Genomic DNA, 13,639 nt, shown 5'->3' on the forward strand with positions numbered 1-13,639 from the left:
TACAAAGCGACGAGGTGCAGCCGAGATGCTGTTTCTAGGCCTAACCTCAACTTGTAACATAGAAATGCGACAGAGAAAGGCAAATAATGGCTTCATTGTCAGCGAAATGATTGATGACGGTTGTACCACATTGCTTTAAGTTGGTCGTGTGACCGAGAAAAGCTGAGGCCAGAAGCGATACCGTGAGAGAGATAGTAAAATGTGGCGTCGTTTATCAGCGGATAAGCGATCGACCAAAATATTTAGCGTGGAGTTTAGTATTCCAGATTGTAATCTATGGGAAATAAAAGAAATAATGTGTAATGTATTGATGGTAACGTAGACATGGTAGTTACCGGCAATAGCATAGGATAAGGTGTCGAGACGGTTGACGGAATGTATGTATATATATATATATATATATTTTACATCGATGCGATCGCGATGTGTCAAGCTTGACTGCCTACTTGTAATTGTTTAGTCATTCGTGTTACCTTTTCCGAAGACATTGCATAATGGATGTTTTAAGAATGCAGGTTTTTACAAGGTGACTTTGTCACGGATCTTTGAATTCCTCGAGAGCAACATGTTATTCAAAAGACGTGAAATACAGCGAGATAATGCCGTTCGATAAAACTCGTCGAATACAACATCTATCACACCAATTTATTCGTATTGTACTGAATAGCAAAAAATTGTACTGTTTCTGGAGATCCATAAACTAGTAGGGAAAATATTTCATACTTCAGAAACATTGCAACATTTGTTTGCAACTGTGAACAAACTATATAACTCAAGTACAGGGTGTGGTTTCTCCTCCGAAGTAAAAAACTCCACCGAAATACAACACAGATCTAAGGTTGCATAAAACGAACATTTGTGCAAGGTTTCCCATATCAGTCACGGAAGAAAAGGTCTCTAAAAGATTATTAATTCGCGTTGCTCGTTGCCCCGACGATGAAGGGTCGGCAGATATAATATGTTACGTGTTCCGGTCTATTTTTCGAACGGAAGAAATTTTTCTTCCGTCCAATTGTCTCTACCGTGACGGGATCGCCGTTTTGCCTGCTACAGCACCCTCGAATTTTTTAATCGCGCGTCCCAGCACGTTTCTTAACGCGCGAACCAAACTGGATGGGCCGTGTCCCTTTCAGTGACATCTGGTTCTCCCCCGTGTGCACGGAACCCCAAGCCCGGCCGAGCCATATACCAGCTAAAGCTTCATTCACGGTCACCGTTCTAGAAACCCGAAACGATCAAAACAACTTTTTCATGCGGGGCCCTCTCGAGGACGCCGGATTATCCTTTTTCGAATGCCTCGATGTCCTGTTACCCCGGGGTGACGATTCTTCCCCCTCGGTTTCGCGCAAGCCTTGGCAAAATGCAGCCACCGACTGACCTGGATTCCCCGTTGCGCCCGTAGCTCTTAGCGCCGATACAATATTTACACGATTCCATAGAAACAGACCGGGGAATCATTGTTACCGTGAATCGAATTCGTCACCGATCGTCGACGAACGCTCGAGTACGCGCCGCGAGTCTACCGTACGATCTCCCGACCTTTTATTTATCACCGTGTCCGGATGTTCGTCACGTGAGAATCGTAAAATGGCGACTCAGGTTTTCTTCGCGACGTCGTGGAATGTTTAAACAAAAACGAAAGAGAGAAGCGCCGAGAATCTTACCGTGACTTGAGCTACCACGTTCGTACTTAGAGAACATACAAAACGTACTTTCACGCTTTAACGACTGTACAATCTTTTCCTAATTAAAGCATGTAATGGATTCTATGGCGAACCTATAGAAATAATAATGTTCAGTAGTTTACTGTTAGACATATTGATAGTATAACTACTTTTAAAAATGCTGCTACTGCGATATACATCTGTACTCTTGCCCTACTATACTCCATCTCCAACTCAATCTTTATAGTACCTAACTTTAATTTTAGTTACACTATACACAGTCGAATCCCTTTACACTACAAATAGTATCGTCGTTGCTTTCACTATCTGTTCTTTTCTCTTTTATTTATACTCTATTGTGATTACGCATGACTATTGTATTATGACCTTTTATACGTCGCATGTATCTATTATATGTATACAAGTGGATACGGTCTCAGCAGTTTTAAACATTTTATTATTGTCATGATTATTATTGCAGCATAAATACGCAACTGGGCAAAAATATGAGATACGTTTTTCTGATTTGGAACGACAGAATATTTCACGGACAGTTTTTGTCCCATCGAGGGAGAGAGAGGAGCTTGGTATAAAACAACCCGTATCGCATAAACGGTGGCGTAAAGTTGGAATTAAGGATGGCTTGGCGTTATTTTGATCAACATGGGTTATTTATAGCTTGCAACGTTAGAGAATTGGGAGTCTCACGTTTCGCAACAGCTTTACGATCGCCGATAAAATTATGCAACGTAATCTAATACGTATCTCGTTTCGTCGGTGTCCCAGGAGCCGGCTTCGCCGCGTGGTTTTCGCTCGCACGAGCACACGCGAGCCGACAGCAGGGCAAAATCGACTCTTTGTTATGCGTTCCCGATAGCGGTGGCTCCGCTGTGTTCGTCGAAGCCCGTGGGAATCCTTCGAAAATTGCGCCAAATTAATCCTAGAATGATTTCATCGACGTCGATCGTGATCGAGAGCACGACGCCGTGGCACGTTCATTAATATTTAATACAGCAATACTGGGAACCTTTACTCGCGCGTGGATCTTTTGCAAGCACATCTGCGTGGGCGTCGACAATCGCAAACTACATTGTAAACACGTGCGTCGAGCGATAAAAATTCACGGACGTTTTTCTTCCCAAGACCAGCACGCTTTATGCAGGACAAAGCAACGATAAGAGAATGAACGGAAATTTCGGTGACCGCAAAATAACCAGTGTGATGATTTTAAGTATTCGAATTTTGCAATCCATAAGATAAATCATGAGTACTAAACTCAATGGCATTGGATATTAGTCGAAACAAATCATTTATTATTAAAATCGTACTATTAAACTCAGTAATATACGAATTAGGAGATCAAAATAGTCTTTGATACGACCTGCATCACTTTCATAATCATTGGCACGAATGACTTACTACGAGTGTATCATGAACGAAATTTGGCTAGTATAGCCTTGAATGCTGCTTCTCACAAGTACAAAAACATCATGAAATCATCGACCACAACTTCCGTACCTAATTGCTCTTAATTCTCAACTGCAAGCGTTCAAGAGAGACCGTATGTATTTCGTGTAGTTTGTTTTCGTGCCGGTGATTTTTTTTTTTTTATTTCGCATACCACCAGACGAAATCACTGCCATTAATGACCTTCGCCAAAGATAAGCCGGACCGTTCGATAAGAGACAACGCAACGGTTACCCGTTAATATATATCTGCACGTTGTTTGTGCAATTCGCTTGTCAAGAATTTCGATAAACCGGCCTACGTGGGGGGGGGGGGGCAGCAAAACGAGAGCATAGAGTCGATACGCATACGCACACCACTGATTTATTTATTAATAAACGCGTCCGCGATATTTTCAAATTGCGTGATGCGAGGTAAACATAATCCTGTTTTCGCGCGTGTCGAGGAGTTCGTGCCACGAGCTCGTTCGTTACGAGACCCGAGGCGATTTCTGTACGATACGCGGAAAAATCGCGCGAGCTTCTGAAAATATTTACGAGAAAAATAATACACTTACGTATTCGCGTCACTGGAGCTCGTCGTGGTTCAAAATAGCGCCTTCGATTCCAAATACATCTCGACAAGTGGCTCGACGTTTCTTAAGCGCTCGGGATGACCGAGGAACGAAGCTGGAAATAAAAACAAAAATAAAACGTTGCAAAATCTTGTGACCGCAACCTTGGTTAAATTTAAAGATCGCCGATCTAACCTCTATACGACTATCAGCAACGATGCTCGGTTTACCATGAATCTTTCGCATCGACTCGATACACTTGCATTCCATTCTTCGTATTTTTCATCGAATCTGGGAAATACATAACCTCTCAATAATTTCGTTGCGACAATCGCAGCGATTAAACATACGGAACGTGTTTTTAATTTCGTCTTCATTGACATTAAATGGAGACAATGTTTACTCGACGTAATCGACGCGTCCCTGAAAGTTGTCTCGAGCAAGGAATTAAGGCGTGAACGCGGTGAAAAAATTTGCACGATGAAAATACACTGTACGGTGTCGAGCTTGCGACGCAAAAAGAACGCAACCGTCCACTCTAGCATTTCAACGTAATATACCCAAGGGCCAAAGGCGTAAATATTTACACCTCGCGAGACACGTAGCTGTTTCGTACCAACGTTCCCTTGAAGCAAAAGCACACACACGACCGAAGTTACCATCGAGAAAGAGAGACTGTTGCGAATACGATACACACTGGCACTGAGGCAGGTTATTTACTGACCACCAGACCGCGCGATACATACGACACTTCAAAGCTGACTGATGTTCAATTTTTCGAATGAGGTGTTTCGTGCTTTTACTCGAGAAACGATGAAAAATAAGACTCGACGTTCCCAGTAGTGCAAACATACGTTGCAAAATAGTATGTTGGTATGCATGAAACGCCTTCTTGAAGTCTAAATATCGCGGTATGAAGACATAACCTCAATAATGCGTCATTGTCGCGTGTTACAAAACGCATTAAAGGAAGTTTCTTACCTATCAATTGCAATCTTCGAAGATTTCATCCAGGCTTTAGACCTAGGAACAACTGAACGAAATTGAACTCGAATCGGGTACAATTCCTAATTAGAAATACATACGTGGCTTTAGGCATGTACACCGTATCTGCTCTCGGGAGACAAACGATCAAAACAAACGACAAAAACTTCGTGAGAAAGTTCAAAACTTGCGATATCTTTCTCGCCTCGACGTTCGAAAGTTTTTCATACAAGACGACAAAACCAAACGACAGTCGTGTATACCAGTAGTTCTTAACCTCACTTTTTCGACGGAAACATTTTCAGAACGGCGTTTTAAAACATTATTCAAATTAGTGCCCTGCTAAATTTCTACTAAATAATGTCTAATAGATCGGGTCACAGGTTACAAATCACTCGTGTATACGTTCGAAGATATGAAATATTGATTCACAAAAGAACTGTAAATTCAACCGAGTTAATTCGTTTCTAGTGTTTTCTATCGACTAAGTAGTCGGCCCGCTTACCTTCGTCGCAATATCTAACATCGTCGGAGCAAAATTTTCAATTCGGCATACATTATCTCGTTACGATGACTACGTCAGTAGAGAGATGATTTGAACCGTCGTGGTTGTGGCTATAGTACCTCGTACGTGCGTATACGTGCTCGAACACGCGTCTCGAGAATTATTTGCAAGCCTCCTCGCCGGCTTCGAAAAGTAAAACGCGCGCTCGTGTATGCAGCGCCGGCGGCAGCGAGAGGAAGAAGAACGGTCGCGTTATTGGAAACGGGATAGAAACATAGAGAGGTAGCGTGCGCCCGTCGGAGGGACGACAACGGCGCGCATCGATTGGCGCGCTAGCCGTGACCCCCACCACGGTGCTTTCGCTTTCACCCAATGGGGCCTCACTTTCGCGCTCGCCCGCGCGCCGAGCCACGGCAACCGGCACGCTGTCGTCGCCGGCGCTCAGTGACTGGTGCACCCTACGTGCGAGCAAGTGTTTTTCGTCGTGGACTCTGTGCACAAGAGGTAAAAGAAAAGGGGGAAGGAAACCGAACCGGAGCCTCGGTGTGTTGTTTGTTGCGCGCGTATCGCTTGAATTATCGTCTTTCTGTCTCGTTGAGCTGTGCACGAGCGAACCGAGAACGACTTTCGACGATCAGGAAATTGCGTTCTACGGTGCGCGCGCTTCGCGCCCGGTGACCCTGACATTCGTGAGAAGCAACCCGACGACGACACACGTTCGTCGACAGATTCGTTCTTCTGTCTCGACGTTGCCCGGCACCGTACGAGTATTCGTAATTGAAAACCGTTTCTGTGCATCGATACTTCGCCGGAACCACTCGTGGCACGACGCATTGGAGCCACGCTGACCTTGACTTTGCTGCACGAAACATCAACACCACGTTAACAGATTTTTCTCGAAACGGTTTTTCGATGCGCGTGGATCCTAAGGTTGTGTCGTGCGCGGAGTGACCTTGCTTTATGTACGATTTTCATTGGAACGGGACAGAAGCTAAAACGTTGGATTTGGACATCTCGTCGCTGGACCTTTGCTGTACCGCGCTTTTTTCTCGAAATACCCGATACAGCCGCGGCGTGTCACTATATTCGCGCGATTGTTTGCAAACGGAATCGGTCAGTGAATGGGTGTGCATGAGACGGGACAAGCGAGACGCGGGAATTGCGTGAAGATGAAGAAATAGAGTGTCTCACGGAACCGTTGTGCAACGAAGAATTTATTTCTATCGGTCGATCGGCCAGACTGCGTTACTTACATCCCGGTTTCCCAGCCTGCCTTAGTCTGTCGTTTGAGGATTTCTCGCGAACGCGTCGGAAGAAGAGAAATCAGAGAAAAAGAGGATCAAGCGTGAGGCGTCGTTCCACATTAAATCAGTCGTGTAATGGCACCACGGCGCCACGGGAACGGCCACGGTGGTGCATTGATGGAAAACGGAGGAGCCGGCGCCGGCATCAACGACATGATGGACAACAACCTGCTGATACAGACCCAAGCGACGTCGACCCGTTGCTGCACGCCTACCGGCGAGTGTCTTAGAGGCGACGCGTTGATTCGTCTGAACGCGTTGCACGATACGGTCAAGGTAACCTGCAACAACGACAATTGTCCGGTCGGACAGTTCATGCATCGCGAGTGCTTCGACGCCTGGGAGCAAACGGTACTCACGTATCTGAAGAGCTGCGGACGCGCCCGTAGCTGGTCCGAGCGACAGCGCCATCAGAACCTCTGGACGAAAAAGGGTTATGATCTGGCCTTCAAAGCGTGCGGTTGTCGCTGCGGACGCGGTCACCTGAAGAAAGATCTCGACTGGATGCCGTCTGGAACCGGTGGGAATACTTCCGGCAACCGACAGGACGAGAACGAAGCTAAGAAAAAGAAACGACGCAATCGTCAAAACAGCAGACCTTCGCTGGCCGTGTCGGCCGGGCCACCGAATCACGGTAATCACGTTTCGACCAACGGTCGCGGCACCACCGAGTTGCAATTGATCGAATCCGGTCGCGGAAGGGCTGGTTCGCTATCCTCCAGCACCGGGTCCAGCTCGCCACCGGCTACCAGCGAGCCCAGCGTCAGCCCGCTTCATCAGCCCCAGGCCATCATGAAGAAGAAGAGCAAGGTCGATTTCTTCAGCGATCGAGCACGGTGAGTTTTGTTATTCTTTGTTTTTTTCGCGTTTTAACACCGGATCGTTACCTTCTTCTGTACAGTCTGGTCATACCGAATATCGTTAACCATTCATTTTTCAAAATATTTTTGTATATACGTATAAAATAGATATAATTCATAGGTTATGTTTTATATTTATTACTTCATTAAACAACGCAAAGAAAGATACATGCATGGATGAATCATAAGAAACTGTTGGGTGATTTTCTTATAAATTAACCCTTCACGACGTTACGTGTATGTGTAATTAATCTGAATCTCTGAATCTCGATCTTGAATTCTTAATTGTAACGCAATGTAATTCCCTGGCACACCTGAGTGCTTGCCAGAACGGGTGCAAGCCACTACTATCTTCTCGAAGAACGATCAACACCTGCATCAGGTCAACGCGATTACCACCTTTACCCGTATTACAAATTAATTATCCAACTTTCGTTCTTTTTGCTAACGATTTTTAAACATTAAATCTTGGTAACGATCGTGACTGTTAAAGCGAAATTTTGGTAACAGATGTAACAAATTTTTACTTTATATTGGGATTAAATTTCGATTCAACGTTGCTTCACCTTTAAAGGTACGTTTCTTTAAAACTCTTACAACGAATAAAACTTAATATTTGTCAACATTTAATTAACAGTATTGTCATCAGAAGTGTTTAAAAAATTTATTCCACCTTTTCAATTTGGTTTCCTAGAAAGAATGAATCATTTACTATCTATATGTACTATCTTTAATGAACTATTTTGTATACTATTCAAGTAAACTGTGAATTTGCTCTTCTACCATATTATTTATTAACATCATAATTACACTTCTGTTCATCGAAAAAGTACAAAAACTCCCCCTAAGAACTAGCGGCGCGATTCAGGATCATGGTATATAATTTTCCAATACGTTAAACGCTATAAGAAATGGTTATTAATTCCACGGGACGATAGGTGTCGGGAGAAACGTTGGACGTTTCGCGAGGCGGCCGCCCCCGCAATTACGCGTATTACGTGCGAGCGAGACTTTCTGGATTCGTGGTATCGGATCGGGAAGGATAAGGGGAAAAAACGGCTGGCTCGTTACAAACAATAATTGGCCTGACGGTCACGATACCGATGGCTCTCTCCCTGTGAGGTCTACGTGTAAGAATACAATTATCGCGATCCTTTATCAAATTGGTCACGTTTCTCTCCCACGCGAACTCCTCTGGCCTCGGTCGTCGCTTTCAATAACGTCGATAAGAGGCAGCGTTTCTTTCGAATCGCACTTACCCCGAAGATAAAGTTACCAGCCCCTCCAGGATATTAGTATCTCGCTGCACGGCGCGGCGTTCTCGTCTTAAATTCCGTTCTCAGGACAGAATCTGCCGTGTCGGACACACGGAGGTTGCGATCTCTTCATTTATCACGAAAGATGACGACGAGCCGTAGCGAATTCGTTTCTATACTGGATTCTGCGAACAGAAAACTTTTCCGGAAGAAAAATAACAAGGAAAGGCGGTCGATAAGAACTATAACCGAATATAAATATTATTCTATTCTTATCTACTTAATTTTAGAGTCCTTCGTGCGAATTTTCATTTCTGTACCGGTGTTACGTCACACAGGAAGAGAAATAAAGTACATCGGTAGAGGCGTGCGAGGATATGAGAGATCGGGGGGATGGTCGAGGATTTTCGATATAGAGCTTTTGTCACACCCTCGAAAGTATTGCGTTAAAGTTTAGCGCGGGGGGTGTGTTTGGCCAGGCGCTCAGAGGGTGTCGAGGGAATCAACGCGCATATTCTGCATGGAAAGCTCACGCTTCCGTTCCTTGCTTTATAGCGCGATTTCGAAGCTCGTATAAAAAGCGGCCGGGGGAGGGGACAGAGTGGAGGAATATTTTCATTTCTTCGACGGCAGAGTTGTTTCGCGTTTCGCGGCGTTCGCGTATAGGTCGCTATAAATAATCGCGCGAAAAGAGAGAGGGGGTTCGCGAAATACTTTCGCCCGGATGGTGACCAAGCGATGGAAAAAGGCGAACTTCCATGCCCGAACGGAAGAAATTCTGCGCGGTATCTTTCCAAAAATAGAATTAACCCTGAAAACACCGGGCTTCGAAATCGTTGCGTCAAAGACCTAAGGTCGTCGGAGGGAAAAAAGGTAATACGCGTTGCGTGGATCGGCGGCGAACGTTTTTTGGCGCACGGGCGATCAAACGCGTCGTGATCTGCTTGAGAAAACACGCGACAGTCGGCTACGCAGAAGTTTACGGATGAATTGAACTCGGAAACTTGACACTGTGGCTCTCGATTCTTTCAAACGCCGCGCGCGCCCGGAACTCGAGATCTAAATCGCAGATACAGCCGGTGCCACACGGCTTCCAGGCTCTTTTTTCCAGGACACCCTGATGCTCTCGGGTTTAAAGGGAAGAGAAAAAAACCGAAACTTTCGAGCTGGCGCGGCTTTGTGGCGCCCGTTATCCGAGAGTAGCTTCTCCGAGGAAAGTATTACGGTGCCCCACAAAATATTACGCGCTCGGTCGCTCTTCCTGGTTATTTTTAGCTCTTCGTGGCCCGACCATCGCGCGTCGTACAGATCAATAAATCGATCACTCCTTAGAAAATGGAACATTTCTAGACCACGATCGAATTTTATTTTTTTTCGGATCGAAATACGAACGGCTATCGGTTTGATAAAAAATTATTCGAGAAATATATATCATTCGTCTAGCGTGGTGCACGCGCGAAAAGCTATTTCGAAGCTTGAGTATCGATCGAACGAAATTGAGCGGCGACCCAATATATTGTTTCGGAGGCGTAATGGTGGAATAAAGGGGTCGAGGAGGACGAGGAAAAGTCAATTGTCCCGGTCACATATCGCGGTAAAGGAACTCTCTAGACGCGCATTCCGCAGGACATGAATGAACACGGGGGGTCCGTTTTCTTGGACGGGCGTAGGTCGTGTCGTAGTATAGGGGACGGGTGTGTACGACGTATAAGTTGTCTCCAGAGCTTCGGGTAGAGAGCAAGGAGAAGACGAAGGGCGACGAACACAACGATTACGACGCCGCCCCGACCATAGTACGCACACTCCGTATAATCCTATATTTAGATCCAGTCTTGAAACCTGTCCTATTTCTGTTTACTTTCCACCGGTTCCATGGGCAGCCACTGCCCCGAAATCTTACTCCGCCAAACGCGTGCTGTACGCGTAGACCAACTTACGCGATCTTTTATTTTTGGCCACGATCTTGTTGCTGGAGAATTCCTATCTCGGCGCCTCTCTTTCTTTCTTTAACCTCCGCGGTTACGAAACGCGACCTTAATAGTTCTTTGCATTACTTATTCCGTGATGTCATCGTTACGGACCGCTTATGCGAGTTCTGTGCAGCGATGGGTCCTCTCGAACGCGAATCTCGACCGTTTTTGAGTGCCGAACTCGTTCACCGATCCTCGACGGACGTTATTTTCAGTGCTCGGCGAAGCGTGGGAGGCGCTCGCGTTAACACATTTTGATATAAAAATAAAAATAATGTTACAAATCGTCTTCTTGTACGCTTTCGGAGAAGCTACGAGAAGTAGTTGCCAACCGAGCCTGCTTGAGAGCTACAAAGAGAAATATATGAGTGGGTAGCGTGTTTCATTATGGTTCTTATATGGGTCGTGGACGGTGAACGGGTATGTCGGATCATCGACGACGTTAGATAAGATAACGCGGTGCTCTTTATAAATTAATTGGTAGCAGATCTTACGATTACCCATCGTTATGCATACTCTCGGCGAAGTTTCTGCGCCGGTTACGCGCGTTATCGATTTATCTTCCCACCTCGGCGTTCTCTCGGCAGTCTCACAAGAATGTAAATTATTTGTTTTCATTCGTCGGCGCACGATATCGTTCCGCTCGGTGTCCGAGTTGATGGAAAACGGAAAATTCGTTCTTCGACGGTTTCCCCCCTCGCCACCGTGTTATATCGCGATTGATGAGAGAAAACTGCACAGCAGAAATGGCTCGTTTTCGTACGCACGTGAGTTTTCTGTATATTTTTGAACGTTGCATCCTCTCGGTCCTGTTTAGGGACGCGTGGTTCACGTGCACCGAAATGCACAGCGGACGAGTTTTAGGCGATCCTCTCCCTCCCGTGGCGGAGACAAGCGGTTTCGAGAGTGTGTGGGTTTGCGTTCGTCGGTCAGATAAAGCGGTTGATGACGATAGTGTGTGCGCGGAGGAAGAGAGGCGAAGAAAGAAGGAGAAGAAAGAGAGAGGGTGCTCGTAGCCTTGACCGTGGCCAGCACTTCAGGGCCAACGGGCGAGGAGAGGAGCTTGACGCTCTAGCAGCCTCCAAGGCCAACTGCATGGAATCACGCCACCGCGATGCATTTAAACGGCCCGAACGCCGGGAATGTTGCTAAAAAGCCCACCGCGGTCTTTCGTTCTTACCGAAAAGAACGACCACGGCCACCTTATTCGAGCCTCGAAAGTATCTGTCTATCCGTGGTCGTCAAACTCGTCCCCGGGACTCGTAGTCTCGTTAGTATTTACAGTTTGCAAGAAACTGAGTCTCTATCGAACGAACTGACCAAACAACAATTGTCCAAGTCGGTGGTTCTCTTTCACAGAATTATTTCTCTAACCTTGCATAGATAGAGTTTGCTAAATTTTTTGTTTCAAAGTTAACGATTTCGTCGAAATAGCAATTATTCATCGACGATTTTCTGGAATACCGCGGAGGGTACATACGTACGCGCGCCTTTCCTGGTCCAAGGGTTAGAGATGGACGGATATCGTCGTTCCAGAGGTTCCGGCGAGAGGTTTTCGCAATTTATTTTCGTCGAAAGGTTCCTTCCTCAAACTCCAGGAGTGCTCTGTGCGAGATCTCTGCGAGTTACGATCGCTCTTCTCGCTATATTTCGCGGACTAACAACGCACCGACGGGAAGGGCGAACCAGAGCACACGAGCTCGTAAAATTTCCACGAGCGTTTCCATTGTCCCGGGTGGTCTCCACCCATCGCGTCGTGACGCATTCCCTGGCGGCCCTTTTGCGGCGTTCAATTAAAAGGAGGAGGTTTCGAACGATGCATTATCCCTCTAATCTTACGGTCGATCGACGATAATAAAAAGATCGTCCCGCGGAAAGAATTACTTTCGACGTCGAACAATATCGGATTAGAAATTTCGAATAGGTTGTCGCGTCGCAGGAGAAAAAACTCGAACGGGAAATGGGGCGTGTCGCGCGCTCGACTAGCCCTTCCTTCGTCAATATTTCAACCCGGTATTTTTCTAGGGAGACGATTCGAATTTATGCCGTTCGCGATTCTCTCTTTCGTCCCTCCTTCTCCCACCCGGATCACCCTCACGTTACGAGACACGCATAGAGACATTTTGGCGCCGCAACGCGACCTATAAATCCCACTTTCGCCGAAGTGCGACGAGCCAAGGGTTCCTTGCCCGTTACTCGCGTTTTAACCAAAAATAAATTACGCTCGAAGCAGCGGAGTGTGCCGCTCGTATCGAATTATATTCGCGGGGGTGGTTATCCTTATTTCTTGGCGTTTTAGGGGCTCGTTACGAATCTCTCGGTATATACTACATGTAGTGGATGGAAACGGTACCGAATCGATATCAACCCTTAACACATCGTGTAGTATCTTCGCTTGATAGTTCAATCTTGGTGATATTTGGAGATAACCTTCTATAGAATATTCGGTTCCAAAGGATCTAGTATTATACTAATAAACGCTTTGATATCGAATTACGCTAGTATCGTTAACTCCTTAACGTGCGATTTAATTACGAGCAATTTTTCAAACGTGTACTATTTAATTTCATTTAAATTTGAAATTTAGTTTACGAATAGCTTTTTAATATAAGAGACTTCACGACAAGTGTACTCTTGATATTGTAAAGAACTCATAACGAGTTAGACACGTTATTGTACGGCAAGGGGGTTAATACGTATGGTACATCTTCGTCGTCGCTAATTACAGACTATTCGTCGGGGCAAAGCTATAGGATGGCGCACAAATGTTTGAACTATTGCTTCGGGGGGATCCCAAGGAAAGGTTCAAAGGGTCTGGTACGAGCCAGGTCGTCGGGGAAGCGTGTAATGGTAAATAAGGGACGCGACTCGAGTTAATAGGAATCAATCTTCGGTTCTGAAATCGTGCTTCCGGCGCAAGTGCTGGTGGTAATTAAAAACCGACGAAAGACAAGGGACGCCAACGACGTCGCCGAAGACGCAGTAGAATTTCAGAGATGCTGGAGATACGAAGATTTAGATGTGTCCCGATTGGTCCTGGAACCTCCCCTCGAGGGATATATTGGGGAACCGGGGA

At 45.8% G+C, this 13,639-nt stretch overlaps 1 protein-coding gene and 1 long non-coding RNA gene across 3 annotated transcripts in view; one reads left to right on the top strand and one right to left on the bottom strand.

Annotated features, from left to right (window-relative positions):
* Nucleotides 1-2,957: 2,957 nt before the first annotated feature.
* LOC143346449 (uncharacterized) lies at nucleotides 2,958-4,491 on the bottom strand. Its single transcript, XR_013080424.1, has 3 exons — nucleotides 4,301-4,491; nucleotides 3,880-3,975; nucleotides 2,958-3,799 (listed from the first exon to the last, which is right to left on the bottom strand). It is a non-coding gene; the product is annotated as an uncharacterized LOC143346449 (long non-coding RNA).
* A 1,096-nt stretch (nucleotides 4,492-5,587) lies between these two features.
* Nucleotides 5,588-13,639, top strand: part of Heca (hdc homolog, cell cycle regulator) — a 176,912-nt gene continuing 168,860 nt past the window's right edge. Inside the window, exon 1 of one of the 2 annotated variants that reach the window (XM_076775786.1) lies at nucleotides 5,588-7,313. In XM_076775786.1, coding sequence (XP_076631901.1) covers nucleotides 6,553-7,313 — 761 coding nt within the window. In that variant the 5' untranslated portion in view covers nucleotides 5,588-6,552. The remainder of the gene's footprint in view (nucleotides 7,314-13,639) is intronic. The other variant, XM_076775787.1, reaches the window with a different exon arrangement.

This window comes from Colletes latitarsis, chromosome 10 (assembly GCF_051014445.1).
Source record: "Colletes latitarsis isolate SP2378_abdomen chromosome 10, iyColLati1, whole genome shotgun sequence".
NCBI classification, from domain to species: domain Eukaryota; kingdom Metazoa; phylum Arthropoda; class Insecta; order Hymenoptera; family Colletidae; genus Colletes; species Colletes latitarsis.